The 16067-nt window shown below is 39.9% G+C and overlaps 1 protein-coding gene across 1 annotated transcript; it reads right to left on the bottom strand.

The window, feature by feature from the left end:
* Positions 1–7379: 7379 nt before the first annotated feature.
* On the bottom strand, positions 7380–12318 carry LOC129179737 (zinc finger protein OZF-like). Its single transcript, XM_054773382.1, has 2 exons — positions 12051–12318; positions 7380–10042 (listed from the first exon to the last, which is right to left on the bottom strand). Exons 1-2 carry the CDS (start codon positions 12226–12228, stop codon positions 9012–9014), a joined length of 1209 nt encoding a protein of 402 aa, XP_054629357.1. The 5' UTR covers positions 12229–12318; the 3' UTR covers positions 7380–9011.
* Positions 12319–16067: the final 3749 nt, after the last annotated feature.

Raw genomic sequence — 16067 nt, 5'->3', positions numbered from 1 at the left:
GCTTCTGAGCCTAGGGAGGGGCTCATTCACAATGTTGCCATGAACAGAACACAGCCATGAATAAGGAATGATACCAAAACATCCTTTGAGAGCAACCATCCCAGAACAGTTTGGTGACGACCAATGCGTTTTCCAACATGATGGAGCATCTTGCCATGTGGCAAAAGTGATCGCTAACCGTCTCGGGGAACAAACAAAATGCTTGTAATTATACTTCTGTATACCATAGTAACATCTGACAAAAATATCTGAAAACACTGAAGAAGCAAACTTTGTCAAAACCAATACTGGTGCCACTCCCATTTGCTGGCAGGTCAAAAAAGCAGGGCTCTACTGTGTTAAAATCTTGAAAAATCACAATGAGGTGTTGTTTTCAAAATCCAGAGTTAAAAACAGTTTTAAAGTAGGAATGGATGAGAAAAACCAGGGGTGTCCAAAGTGTGGGACGGGGGAAATTTGGGGCTCGCAGCTGTATTTTTTATTGGCCCACGGAATATTCGTAAAATATTATTTAACAAGAAAACTAAAGAAACAACTAAAATGGAAACATCAGCAGTCATTTTACAAGAATAAAGTCTAAATATTAAGAGAAAAAAGTTGCAATTGAATGAGAAAATGTCGTAATGTATGAGAATAACATTGCAATATTGTGAAGAAAAAACGTATCATTTTAATAGCATATTCTTGAAATGTTAAAGGGAAAATACTTTTTTTTTTAAAGCCGTAATATTATGAGAAACAAACGATACAAAATAACATAATTTATGGAAAATCAGGTTGCGGAAGAAGTTTGAATGTTACAATAATAAAGTCAAAATATGATGGCAATAAAGTCATAATTACGCAAAGAAAAATTCAAAGAACAAAGTTGAAAAACCCCAGTTCAGGGTGTACCCCGCTTCTCCCCTGACGTCAGCTGGGATGGGCTCCAGCATACCCCCCGCGACCCTTGTGAGGATAAGCGGCATAGAAAACGGATAGATGGAAGTTGGAAAAACTCGGCAGAAATGGGGGAAAAAAACTGCTTATCAAGAAAAAAAGTAAAGAAAAAGTTGTATTCTAACAAGAAAAAGTATACATTTTACTGAGGGAAAAAAATGTCATTTTAGCAGCATATCAATGAAATATTAAAGAAAAAAATGTTTTTAATTCGTAATATTATGAGAAACAAAACAATATAAATTAGGCTGGTGAAAAAGTGACAATACTATGGGAATAAAAACAAAATATAATGGGAATAAAGACATGATATTACCAAAAGAAAATTTACAAAGTTTATAAAAGAAGTAAGTTGAAATATTTTGAAAAAAAAACCCTCAGACCCAAGTTCATACTAATAAAGTGCATTTCACCTAAAGTACAGTATATCACAAAGCTGAGATGCAGTTTTTTTCTTGAAATATACACAACTTCTTAGCATAACTACATGTGTTGCTTTACAAAACATATATATAATCGTATATAATATGCCACCACGTGTCTGAGCTGGTAATGACTGCAACCGGATGTGATGTGATGTGCAACCCAGCAATTGCATATCTCCAAATGGATTTTCGTCCATCCTTACTTGAAGTATATACACATATTAGGGGTGTAACATTCACTACAGTGATTTATATTCCTACGATTCAACTATATCGATCTAACGTCGTTTACAAGGTAAGCAATCGATTGAATCGATACTAGGAAACAAAGCATTGGATTTAACATCGTTTTGAGGGCACCATTTGCCAATGTTGTGGAAAACGCTGTATTCCGCGCACAAATCATTCATCGTCATCTCCCACCCTGTCGCTATTTTCAGATATACTCGCATACACATACGCACATACATGAAACACGGCAGTCATGAATGTGTATCCCTGACACGCACACATACACAGGCACACACACAGTGTGGGCAGAACAAATGTGGAGTGACAAGATGAAGACTGTGGGATCACTTTGTACGAGCAAAGATGTGACTGACTGTGACGGGGTGACTGACTAAGTGTAATAATATAAGCATGAGTTATAATATCCTCATTTGGCCAGTACAGGTGAGAAAGTTTCAACACCTAATCGAAGATGCCATACCACATTCATTTGCTGAGAAATTTGCAGAATGTCCCTCACCTTTGGGTGCAAAGTGCAGGTTTGGATTTCACTATTTAAAGTAAACAATTAATCATGGCAAACTATACCACCCTCTGTTCATCCTGATTTTGTATTGCATTTTTAACTCGTTTTTTACACTCCTTGATCATTTATTTTGAAGTACGTCATCATTATTAATAATTTATACCTTACAAAAAACAACTTGAATCGAAGAAACTTCACCTGCACAGTCACACTGGTTGAAATTTTGGCTAAAAAGTTACTGAATAGTTTCGGATCGTATCGTTCTAAATGAAGCAATATCGTCCACGAATCGTGATACGAATAAAATTGTTATTAAAACGAATCGTTACAACCCTAATAAATAAATAAATATATATATATATATATATATATATATATATATATATAGTGACACTGGCCTCTGTAGCTCAGCTTTTTGTTGTTACAACCTTTCATTGCCATTGTGATACCAACACTGCACAAGAAAACTAATCAACTAAAGGGGTTTTCTACTACATGTTGTCATGCGTGTCAGCAAAGTGGACCTCTGAGCACATTTATCGTCACAAACTGAGCATCTGAAAGGCTTTTCTCCCGAGTGTATTCTCATGTGCGACAACATATTTCATTTGTTAGCGAATCGTTTATCGCACAATGAGCATCTAAAAGGTTTTTCTCCTGTGTGTATTCTCATGTGCGAGTCCATATTGACTTTTTGAGTGAAGCATTTACCACAGTGTGAGGAGCTAATAGGTTTTTCTCCTGTGTGCCTTCTCATGTGTGAGTGCATGTGTTCCTTTCGAAAGAATTTCTTACAAGATTCAAGATTCAAGAGTTTTATTGTCATATGCATAGTAAAACAGGCAGTTATAGGATGCAATGAAATTCTTATTCTGGTCATTCTCCCAAGAAATTAAGCAACATGAACAGAAGAGACATGATTACCATCCATCCATTCATTTTCTATACCGCTTCTTCCTCATTAGGGTCGCGGGGGCATGCTGGAGCCTACCCCAGCTGACTTCGGGCGACAGGCGGGATACACCCTGGACTGGTCGCCAGCCAATCGCAGGGCAGACGTGATTACCAATGAATGAATAAATAAATAATAAAGTGCTATGAGTGTGTGCGTGTGTTGCGTGCGGCGTGTGTGAGTGCTTCGTTGAGAAGCCTGATGGCCTGTGGGTAAAAGCTGTTTGCCAGCCTTGTGGTCCTGGACTTCAAACTCCTGTAGCGTCTGCCTGACGGTAGGAGTGTGAATAATGAGTGTTGTGGATGTGTGCTGTCCTTGATGAGGTTGTGTGTTCTTCGTAGGACTCTAGTTTTATAAATGTCTTGCAGTGAGGGGAGGGCTGCCCCAACAATGTTCTGTGAGGTCTTGATCACCCGCTGGAGTGCCTTCCTATCACGTGTTGTACAGTTACCGTACCAAACAGTGATGGAGGCGGTAAGGACACTTTCGATAGTGCATCTGTAGAAGCAACTCAGGATTGTGGTGGACATGCCAAATTTCCTCAGTCTTCTCAGGAAGTACAGTCTCCTTTGGGACTTCTTCATAATTTGTTGGGTGTTGTGAGACCAGGTGAGGTCCTCGCTGATGTGTGTGCCAAGGAACTTGAAGGTTTTCACCCTCTCCACCTCAGTCTCATCAATAAACAGGGGTCTATGCGGCTCCTTTTCCCTTGTTCTTGGGTCAATGATCATCTCTTTAATCTTATGTGTATTGAGAAGGAGATTGTTATCACGACACCAAGCTATGAGGTCCGCCACCTCTCTTCTGTATGATGTTTCAACACCACCAGTGATCAGTCCGACGACTGTTGTGTCATCCGCAAATTTAATGATGCTGGTGTTGTTCTGGGAGGCCACGCAATCGTAGGTGAAGAGCGTGTAGAGGAGCGGACTCAGCACACATTTGTGCTCACAATTCTTGAGCTGGATGTGCGATTGTGGAGTCTGACTGACTGGGGCCTGGCTGTTAGAAAGTTAAACACCCAGTTACAGAGGGAGGGTGACAGGCCAAGTGTGAGGAGCTTATCTGTGAGTTTGTGGGGGCTGACCGTATTAAATGCAGAGCTATAGTCTATAAATAGCATTCTGACATATGTGTCCTGGTGTGGTGATGTCCATAGTGTACAAAGCAGATGAAGAGGCTTGCAGAACATCTATATTTTACATTAAAAAGCGGGGAGATTCTCCCATTCCTTCAAGTAACGCAACCTTCGTCCCTTAAAAACCATTTGATACGTTATTCTCTATCTTTTGGCTATATTAAATGTACTTTTTCCCCTTCCAATTCTCATTGCCTTTGGGACAAAATTCTACTGTGCACCCTGGCTCAGCACTCCCCTATAGCAATGATAGTTTTACTCCTCTAGAAAGAGATTTTCATTTGAACTGCATATCCCATCCCTTTTTTCCACTAAAATCCATGGTCATGATCCTTTACTTTTTATTCTTACTTTCATACAATTCACTATGCTCTCGTCTGTACAAAATATGAATCATAAAAGAGAGTGACTTTGGACAAGTTTTAAAATCATTTAACATTTTGCTGATTTTTTTTGTTTGTGTTATGAAATAGAAATAAGCTCTTTTCTGATGTAGAAATATATTTGAACAAAAAACACAGGAATAATATGTGATAACCATAATGTCTAATAACCGTAAACACACACACACACACACACACACACACACACACACACACAGAAAAAAACAACAACACTGAAACAAAACCATATGCTTTGGGTAAGACAATACGTTGTTTGCAATCTCAAACATACCGGTATGCATGGTCAGTAATATTATTTTCCAGAACATATCATATGAATGAATCCTTTTACGTCAGTCATTCAGCATTGTTGTTTATCCAAATGAAGGGTCATGCCGGGTCAATTGTATGCAAACTGGCTTGCTAACTGCACTGTATACAATGCCTGGTAAGCATCATGGAAGCACTGAGATTCTCCCATTCCTTCAAGTAACGCAACCTTCGTCCCTTAAAGAAATACATATATCATGATATAACATAAAAGTACGTACATTTCCTCTTAGTTATTATAGAGCTATATAAACGTATCAATTCTGGACATACATTTAATCAGAGGAATTTTACATGATCGAAAATATCTGAGAGATCGACAGTGCAAAACCCTTAAATGATCAATCATAAATCTACATTTCAATCATACTTACAGGTGAAATGTTCGTCCACAGCCTTTGAACTGGCGATTTGTGCAGTTAATAGCTGCACGTGCAGGCATCTTAAGGCAAAATTTGTGTCCAATCCGAATTAATAAAAGAAGTTCACCACGAATGCAAAAGCTTGCCCGGGAAGTGTTTCTTGCGAGTAGCAATATGGCGGCCGTGTGGCTTCACAAGTCATCGCCAATGAGCTATCTAGATATATAATACAGATCAGTGATCTCGAAGCGTTACTAACTTCCGCCTTCTTCTTCTTCTTCTTTTAGTTTAATGGCGGGTTGCAACCATGACTTGAAAAGGTGCATACCGCCACCTACTGTACCGGAGTATGTAACATGGGCCATATACAGTATCTTACTTTATACTATCTTAGATAGTGAGGAGACTACTTATACTACTACTAATAATAATCCTAATAATAATACTTATATAATACTATATATTACTATATAATACTATATAATATAATACTAAAATATTCTAATACTTATCTATATTCTATTATATAATCCTGTGTCCTTCAAATATTCTATCACTGCCCTCTGTATATCTCTTACCCCCTCCCCACCTGTTCCTAAGATACCCTCAATGCTCCATTCCCTTCCTATCTTCTTAATTCTTTTCCTTAACGTTACACGTTCTTCCCTATATCTCTTGCAGTGTAGTAATATGTGTTCTACGTTCTCTATACTTTTGCATTCCATACATACTTTTGATTTACATTTCCCTATCAAAAACATCTTGTCATTTAACCCGGTGTGATTGAGCCTCATCCTAGTTAACACTATTTCCTCTTTTCTGTTTTTTCTTTTCACCCCTTGTGTGCTGATAGATCTTTGTACTTTATAATACTTTCTCCCGCTACTACCCTCATCCCACCTATTTTGCCATTTCTCCATCATTTGTTTTTTGATTATTGCCTTTACTTCGCCTTTACCAGCAGGTATATCTATAATTTCATTCCTTCTAATTCCCATTTTAGCCATTTTATCTGCCACCTCATTCCCCTCCACCCCTACATGTGCAGGCACCCAGCAAAATCTTATGTCTATTTTTAACATGTGTAGAACTTCCGCCTTTTTCTTCTTCATCGGCTTTAAAGGCGGGTTTCAACCATACCGCCACCTACTGTACCGGAGTGTGTCACATGGGCCTTGCGCCTCTTGCAGCACCTTCGCGACCAGGGGCCGGAAGATCTGGGGCCACGCTTTGCGCAACCTACTTTACATTAATTTAGGAAAGCTTTACTCGCTCTTCCCTATATTTCTGACAATATAACAACATTTTTTCCATATTCTCTGCCATTTTACATTCCACACATGCCATGAACCTACATCTTAGCTGCCCTAGCAAGCACCTTACAAAAACAGATCCATCCATTTTTATTTTTCATTATTCATAATTTTATCTTTTAGAAAACAGAATAAAGGTAAAAGTCTTGGAAACACAAATATTTTTCCATTTTCCAGACCTGGAAATTTATAAGTTCAAATTCTATACTTTTCCATACTTGCGTAGGAACACTGTACATACTAGCGGTGTGCATTGCCTAGTATCTGGCCTTTCGATTGGTACCATGATGCACAGGTCACGATTCAACTCGATTTCGATATAAACTAAGTCCCCAACTAACAAACACAATTGGTTCCAGACGATCGTTCTTATGTGGAATTGTTCTTAAGTAGGGGAAAAGGTAGTATTACCAATGATATAGGTACTACATGTACGTGTATACATATACAGTATATGTGTATGTATGTAAATATGAGTTTGGATGCAGTAGTAATATTAAACCAGGATAATTCATGAAAAAAACAATAATAAAAGTGATAAATGTTATTTACCTTTGAAGAGGAGTGGTCGAGCATACGTCGTTGTGGTGGAGGAGGAGGAGTTATTGAAAAAAAAGACAAATGGTCGTCGTGGTTAGACTCTTCTAAAAGAGGTAGTGTTCTGTGGGTGGTGTAGAATTAAGCAGGCCTATTAACTCTTCATAAACTTTAATCACATGCTCTGTCTGGGTTGTATCATACAGCTAACAATGTAGCTTTCTCTCTCTTCCCTTCCTCCTCCTCTTGTTCTCCCGCTGTTGGTCCCATTAGCAGTGTCACAGTGCCCTCTGCTGGTCAAGCATGTAGCAGTATAAATATGGACTTATAAGGCAAAACACATGAAAATATAGACTAGTCGGCTTGTGTTCGTATCTCCGAAAGTTTGCACGTCGGATGTTCGTTAGTAGGGGACTTAGTGTATCCCGATACTTAACTGCAAGACGATTATTGCAATTTTTAAAAATATACGATTCTGGAAACAACTAATTAATAAACTAGCACACATTCAAAATCAAATTTGTGTGAAATATTTTATTATCTGAAATGTCAGAAGCATAACTGCAACAGCAACTGTATTTAACAACAAGTTGCAGACTGTGTTTTAGGTTTAAATTGAACAGTATATATTTCTGTTTTAAGAAAATCAAGTGCAATCCATTTTCAAACCTGCTTAAATGTACTTGAGGGACATACCTTAAAGGATGTAAAAACATCCTGGAAGACCAGGCATCACATGTTAATGCAACTCGCTCGGCAAAATGAAGATCATCCAGCACATTGTTTTTTTACTTCTTTGTTCAATCGGGGCAAAGCAACATCAGCCAAATGTTGGCTGGACGGTATGGAATAACAGGGTTCTAAAGCGTTCATCATGTAACAAAAGCCGTCACCTTCTAGTCTTTGCACATACATAGGAAGTCACTAAGTGTGTTATTTTGGTGGCACACGGTGAGTTATTCAAGAGTTAGTTGAGATGAGGTAGTCGCTTGTTTTCCCTTTACCCCCACTTCGCCGTGATGTCAGGCAACATGTGCACGGAGGTTCGTGGTGTTTCCGCAGTATTTGATTTTCGCGTAACACATTTTGCAGATGCCGTGGATTTTGTCATAATCTGGGCCTCCGTCTGTGGTGCTGTAAAAGCCAAAATGAGTTCAAAGTGTGCTTCAGAGCATCTCGCAATTCCTCGTCCATACTGAAACTGTAGCTGTTCTCAAAACACTGTGAGAATATAGTGCAAGATACCATCCTGGGATAACTCTCGCAAGATGCTACGATTACTCTGGAGGGCTTGAGTGGCGTGCAGCCAATGCTGCCCACTAGTGACCGGGAGTGTAAGTGCCGTACAGAAGGCGCTGCAATGAATACAGTGCTTACCCCCAAAATACATACAAAAACATCGACTTGAACGTATTGTAATACCGTGATATAGCGCTGAATTGATTATTTTCAACACCCCTAGTATATACAAAATGTGACCTATGTTATATACCAGCAAATTATATATTTTATACACTTTTCTATCACACCACCCTATTTTTGTTGGAGGGAGCCAACAGCTGACTTGCACTTTTTGAATATAAACAAATATCCATCAAAATGATACATTGGAAATCCATTTTCAGGAGAATCAGGAATAGTATTCAATGTACAAAATTAAATACAGAATTCAGCACAATACTTTAGGGAGCCTCCCCTCTGTAGCTCATGTTTAATGTCATTAAAAGGCTCCACTTCTAACGTGACAGCCACACCGCCTGGCATGGAAGTCAGGCGAAACAAAAAGCCGACCATCAGTGACTCTGCAGGTGTTCATTCGAAGACCACCTCCGAAAAATCTATCGCTGCAAATTCGGCAGCGAAAGGCTTTTTCTCCTATGTGTGTGTCCGCATGTGCCTATTTAAACAGGATGTTTGAGCAAATGTGTGACCACAAACTGAGCAAGTGAAAGGTTTTTCACCCGTGTGTGTTCTCATGTGCGATAGCATGTGCGCCTTTTGGAAGAATTTTTTACCACACTCTGAGCAAGCGAAAAGCTTTTCTCCGGTGTGCGTTCTCATGTGTAAGAGCATGTGCGGCCTTTGGGAGAATTTTTTCCCACAGTCTGCACAAGTAAAAGGTTTCTCCCCGGTATGCGTTCTCATGTGCGACTGCATGTTAGTTTTGTCAGAGAAGCTTTTGCCACAAACTGAGCAACAGAAAGGTTTTTCTCCAGTGTGCGTTCTCATGTGTAACAGCATGTGCGGCTTTTGAGAGAATTTTTTCCCACAGTCTGAGCAACTGAAAGGTTTTTCCCCTGTATGTATTCTCATGTGTGACAGCATGTTAGTCTTGTCGGAGAATAATTTCCCACAAACCGAGCAACTGAAAGGTTTTTCTCCAGTGTGTGTTCTCATGTGCAAGAGCATGTGTGCTTTTTGAGAGAATTTTTTACCGCAGTCAAAGCAACTGAAATGTTTTTCCCTTGTTTGCGCTGTCATGTGCGAGTCCATATTTGTGCTGATGTGCGACGTTGTGTCGTCACTATCTGATAGTGGAGCTAAGAGCTTGTCTGCTTGTGATGCTCCACAGTGGTCTCCATCAGCTTCTGTTGTCATGTGTTGTGGCGAGCTGTCGCATGGAGGCTCCACCCCTCTGTTCTCCTCACTTGGACCGTGATGAAGCTGTGAGGACTCAGCTGGCTTGTCTTTGTGGTCTTCAGTCTTCACAGAGACAACAGTCAATGGCAACTTGGTGAGATCAGCCTCCTCCAGCCCTAGAAGACCCTCTCCCTCCTGAGTGATCCAGAGTTCTTCCTCTTCCTCTTTAACGTTGGGGGGCTGAGGCTCCTCCTGCTTTAAAGTGGAGACCCGCCCCTGCGGCTGAGCCGGACATCCGTCATGACGGTCAGTCACCTGCTGGACGTCTGCAGCAGGACACAAGGAATGATTGTGGAAGCTTATTGTGGACTTTGACTTCACAACTTATTTGAGTTTTGGCATCGCCGCGTACCTACTGTATGAATATTAGCATTTATAAATAAGGGAAATTTTCCGGAAGGGAAAATAAGGATAATTGTTGTATACAATCCCTGACGTGAGACAATTCTTTTTAAATGGCGGAGGGTGCTTTTGTGAACCATTCTTACCTTTTAAGGAAAAGTTCAGATACTTTGTTGTAAAAGTCTGATCACATCCTGGCGAGCTCAGATATACAGTATAATCCTCCAAATTCATTCATTCATTCAGCAGATCATAAAAATATATTTTACATGACTTGCTGCTCTCTAGCTGCAAAATACGAAAAAAAAACACCTCACTGGCTTTTCTTCTCTATGGAAGGACGGCAGTGACAAGCACCTTGCAGCTCACGCACGCCCCCCACCGACCGCTTCAAGGTGAAGAGAGTACTGCAGGGGTGTCCAAACTTTTTCCACTGAGGGCCACATAGTGAAAAAGGGCTACTTTATTTTGTAAAGCAACACATGTACATATGCTAAGAAGTTATATGTATATATTTTTAAAGAACACGTCACAGCTTTGTGATATACAGTAGGTGAAAAAACATTTTATGAGTATCATCTTAAGTATTTGCTCTTTTTTCTCCATGTATACTGCTTTTTTTTTTACAAGATTCAAATATTTCAACTTTCTTCTTAAATAATCTTGGTTAATTTTCTTCTTGTAATATTTTGACTTTATTCCCATATTATAATTTTTTACCAACTTCATTTAAAAACCAACTTTATTTTGTTGCTTTCTCATGATATTACATTAAAATACCAATTTTTCTTCACACTCACATTCATACCTATGGACAATTTAGAGTCACCAATGAAGCTAACATGCATGTTTTTGGAATGTGGGAGGAAACCGGAGTACCCGGAGAAAACCCACGCACACACGGGGAGAACATGCAGAATCGAAACCAGGTCTTCCCGATTTCCAGACTGTGACTGTGTGGCCAACATGCTAACCACTTGACCACCGTGCCATTTTTTAATTTTGCAAATATTTCAGCTTTCTTCTAAAATGATCTTCATAAAACTTATTTTCGTAACATTATGACTTCATTTCCATAATATTTAGACTTTACTCCCATAATATTATAACTTTTTCCCTAACTAATATTGAAAAAATGTGTTCTCCCCGTGTGCGTGTGTGGGTTTTCTCTGGGTATTCTGGTTTCCTCCCACATTCCAAAAACATGCATGTTATGTTAATTGGCTACTCTAAATTGTCCATAGGTATGAATGTGAGTGTGAATGGTTGTTTGTCTATATGTGCCCTGCCATTGGCTGAGGACCAATCCAGGGTGTACCCCCGTCTGTCGCCCGAAGTCAGCTGGGATAGGCTCCAGCATGCCCCGCGACCCTAAAGAGGAGAAACGGTATAGAAAATGGATGGATAATATTACGACTTAAAAATAATTCTTTACTATTCCACCTTTACGTTACTAAAATTCCATTATTTTCCCTCAAAATATTGACTTTATTCTCGTAAAATTGCTACTTTTTCTTTTTAGACAGCAATTTTTTGTTAATATTTTGACTTAATTCTCGTAAAAATTAATGTTGATTTTTTCAGTTTTGCTGTTTTAAATTATATTTGGCCAGGAGACAAATAAAAAAACAGCCGCGGGCCTCAAGTGGCCTCGGGGCCGCACCCCTGTTTCATAGCATGATTTGTACAATATAATACAGCATATTTAGCTCTTCGCCACTTCGCAAAGTATAGAAAATGGATGGCTGTGCAAAGAACAAAACCATGTCAATGGTGTTAAATGTGTGCATTAGCCGCCATCTTGGATTCGATCTTTTCGGCGCTTTGATTTAATAAATAAACCTCGTTTATGTTATCTCCCGAGCTCTGTAGGTAAGATATACAAAGTGTGTTAAAAAGATTAAGTGGAGTTTAGTGAACATGAAAACACACCTTCAACGTGTAACACAATTTGAGTCTTGTAAACAGCTTCCAGTTGTTGGCGATGTCGCTCCTTCTCCTGTCTTGTTCGAGAAAGTTCCTCCTCGTACGACGCGATCGTTCTTTCAAACAGCGCGAATATTTCATCAGCTGCCACCATTAGTCGCTCCTTCACCAACTCTTTCAACATTTTCTTTGTTTTTTTGTTTGTTTTTTTCTTTCTTCCCGATTACACTTCGTCGTCTCCGCCCTTTGTCTCGAAGCGTTGCTAACTTCCGCCTTTTTCTTCTTCGATCGACGGTTTTTAATGAGCCAAGCATCCATGACGTCGCACTGCTGCTTCCTTGCGGTGGTATTCAAGACAACGCACGATGGGAGCTGAGGAAAAAAGGAACATCGCTGCGATTTAGAATGCGCAAAAAATATGTCGACTGGGCAAATTTCATATTCAGAAATCCAGAGTGACGTCACTTGCTTCAGTATGAAGAAAAAAGTAATAAAAGACCAACCGGCTGCCCCACCCCAACCAGCATGGGCCAGGGCCACCACAGCCAGCAGCACCCCCAACTATAGGACTTTATTTCTTTGACATTTATGCAATGAAAAACATGACAGCAACATGGACGGACTAAAAACAGATAATGACACTTTATGATTGTTGGAATATATTGTTGTCAGGATTTCACAGCATTTAACAGTACTATTTCAAAAACCCCTGTAAACTTGCAACAATTAATTGTAAAAAAGACACTGTACCCTTGCATTCCACAGTATTTAACTGTTATTTCACAGTCAAGTAATGTAATCAAAATTCCCTGTAGTGTTCAAATCAAACACACCATTGTACAGCAGGTGGCGGTATGACGCTAAAGGGAGAGGGAACAGTGAAAAGAAGAAGAAGCTCTTCTGGCGCGCCACACCATCGAGCCACTGAGTTTTCTGCTTGACGCAATGGATTGTGGGTACAAGTTAAAATAGCTTTGATTTCTTATTTTAAACGTGTACTGGTATTTGTCTTGTATATTTAAAAGCTACCCTTTGATTGTTAGTTGCTGTGTGATAACTTTGTAAGATATGTTTGTATGATGAAACCGTGAGTCAAACTGTTATGTTGAGTAATGAGATCCTGCCATTTGCAGCTGCTTGTTGCGTGTTTATTTACTTGTAGTAGGTTAAGGTAGGTTCCTGAAGGAAGGGCTGCTGTTACCTACCTACCTACCGAACAGTTAAGGACTAGTTGTAGTTTTCAAGTGTAAAAGATGTCACGAGGTTAATAAATTAGCAGCACAACTGTATAAATGGTTGGCTTGTACACTGGAATTGATGGTAACTGTGAAGTCACAGCTGTGAAATTACAGTAAATTATTGTAATGTTACTGTAAAAGTCATGCAATTATTAGCCAGTAATTTACTGTCAATTTACATTTAAAAAATGTGCAGTACAGTATATTGGTAGGGGCCTTTGAGGCTGCTGCGTTTTTGTGTTAAAAGACCATGAAGAGGGCCCCTGGCAATGTTCGCCTTAGGCCCCAAAATTGATAAGTCGGCCACTACCCATACAGTATAGTGAGATGTAGGGGTCGCCATCAATCTCAATCTTTTTCAGCAGATTTTTAATAGTGTGTGCTCAGGTTGTCATGATACCAGAATCTCAGTAGTCGATACCATCCATCCATCTTCTATTAATGCTGCTTATCCTTGCGGGGGTATGCTGGAGCCTATCCAAGCTGACTTGGGGCGAGAGGCAGCATACACCCCGGACTGGTCGCCAGCCAATCACAGGGCACAAACAGGTCCTTCTCAAAAAATTAGCATATTGTGATAAAGTTCATTATTTTCTGTAATGTACTGATAAACATTAGACTTTCATATATTTTAGATTCATTACACACAACTGAAGTAGTTCAGGCCTTTTATTGTTTTAATATTGATAATTTTGGCAAAAAAGTACAGAAAAACCAAAAATCCCTATCTAAAAAAATTAGCATATCATGAAAAGGTACTCTAAATGAGCTATTAACCTCATCATCTGAATCAACGAATGAACTCTAAACACCTGCAAAAGATTCCTGAGGCTTTTAAAAACTCCCAGCCTGGTTCATTACTCAAAACCGCAATCATGGGTAACACTGCCGACCTGACTGCTGTCCAGAAGGCCATCATTGACACCACCAAGCAAGAGGGTAAGACACAGAAAGACATTTCTGAGCGAATAGGCTGTTCCCAGAGTGCTGTATCAAGGCACCTCAGTGGGAAGTCTGTGGGAAGGAAAAAGTGTGGCAGAAAACGCTGCACAACCAGAAGAGGTGACCGGACCCTGAGGAATATTGTGGAGAAGGGCCGATTCCAAACCTCGGGGGACCTGCGGAAGCAGTGGACTGAGTCTGGAGTAGAAACATCCAGAGCCACCGTGCACAGGCGTGTGCTGGAAATGGGCTACAGGTGCCGCATTCCCCAGGTCAAGCCACTTTTGAACCAGAAACAGCAACAGAAGCGCCTGACCTGGGCTACAGAGAAGCAGCACTGGACTGTTGCTCAGTGGTCCAAAGTACTTTTTTCGAATGAAAGCAAATTTTGCATGTCATTCGGAAATCAAGGTGCCAGAGTCTGGAGGAAGACTGGGGAGAAGGAAAAGCCAAAATGCCTGAAGTCCAGTGTCAAGTACCCACAGTCAGTGATGGTCTGGGGTGCCATGTCAGCTGCTGGTGTTGGTCCACTATGTTTTATCAAGGGCAGGGTCAGTGCAGCTAGCTATCAGGAGATTTTGGAGCACTTCATGCTTCTATCTGCTGAAAAGCTTTATGGAGATGAAGATTTCATTTTTCACGACCTGGCACCTGCTCACAGTGCCAGAACCACTGGTGAATGGTTTACTGACCATGGTATTACTGTGCTCAATTGGCCTGCCAACTCTCCTGACCTGAACTCCATAGAGAATCTGTGGGATATTGTGAAGAGGAAGCTGAGAGTCACCAGACCCAACACTGTGGATTAGCTTAAGGCCGCTGTCGAAGCATCCTGGGCCTCCATAACACCTCGGCAGTGCCACAGGCTGATTGCCTCCATGCCACGCCGCACTGAAGCAGTCATTTCTGCAAAAGGATTCCCGACCAAGTATTGAGTACATAACTGAACATAATTATTTGAAGGTTGACTTTTTTTTGTATTAAAAACACTTTTCTTTTATTGGTTGGATGAAATATGCTAATTTTTTGAGATAGGGATTTTTGTTTTTTCTTTACTTTTTTTGCCAAAATCATCAATCTTAAAACAATAAAAGGCCTGAACTACTTCAGTTGTGTGTAATGAATCTAAAATATATGAAAGTCTAATGTTTATCAGTACATTACAGAAAATAATGAACTTTATCACAATATGCTCATTTTTTGAGAAAGACCTGTATAGACAAACAAGCATTCACACTCACATTCATACCTATGGACAATTTAGAGTCACCAATGAAGCTAACATGCATGTTTTTGGTATGTGGGAGGAAACCGGAGTACCCGGAGAAACCCCATGCGCACACGGGGAGAACATGCAAACTCCACACAGAGATGCCCAATGGAGATTCAAACCCAGAACCCTGACTGTGTGGCCAACATGCTAACCCCTCGGGCACCGTGCCGCCCTATAGTCGACACCAATACCTGTAAATTTCCACGATTCTTGATACTAATTTGATGCCACAATGAAAAAAAACCAAACAGTATCCATGTAGTTTTTGATTCACTACTTTATTAAAAACTGTTTCAAACTGTCAAGTATATCGGATCGCTGTGCTTCCAACATCTTTTTGGACAGAAATTAAATTGCCGAGAGATAGCTTTACATTAAAAAAAGAACAGCAATGGCCGATAGCCTCCCGGCACATAAAAACAAACAATACTGTGCTTATAAAGATGCTCATAAATCCTAATAATAACTACAACTAATAGTCAACTATTTTACATTCCATTTTATTTTACATTCAAAAATAACAGCTGTTCTTTTTATGTGGGATTTTATATATTTAAAGGCTTAACTGTT

Source organism: Dunckerocampus dactyliophorus, chromosome 4 (genome assembly GCF_027744805.1).
Source record: "Dunckerocampus dactyliophorus isolate RoL2022-P2 chromosome 4, RoL_Ddac_1.1, whole genome shotgun sequence".
NCBI lineage: Eukaryota > Metazoa > Chordata > Actinopteri > Syngnathiformes > Syngnathidae > Dunckerocampus > Dunckerocampus dactyliophorus.
This window is presented reverse-complemented; position numbering and strand designations above follow the sequence as displayed.

Bases quoted from the DNA above. Each gene is read 5' to 3' on its own strand.
- LOC129179737 (XM_054773382.1), bottom strand. From the start codon at position 12,228: ATGTTGAAAGAGTTGGTGAAGGAGCGACTAATGGTGGCAGCTGATGAA. The intron at 10,043-12,050 runs GTGTGTTTTCAT...GTCCTGCTGCAG, and splicing joins AATTGTGTTACACGTTGAAG to ACGTCCAGCAGGTGACTGAC.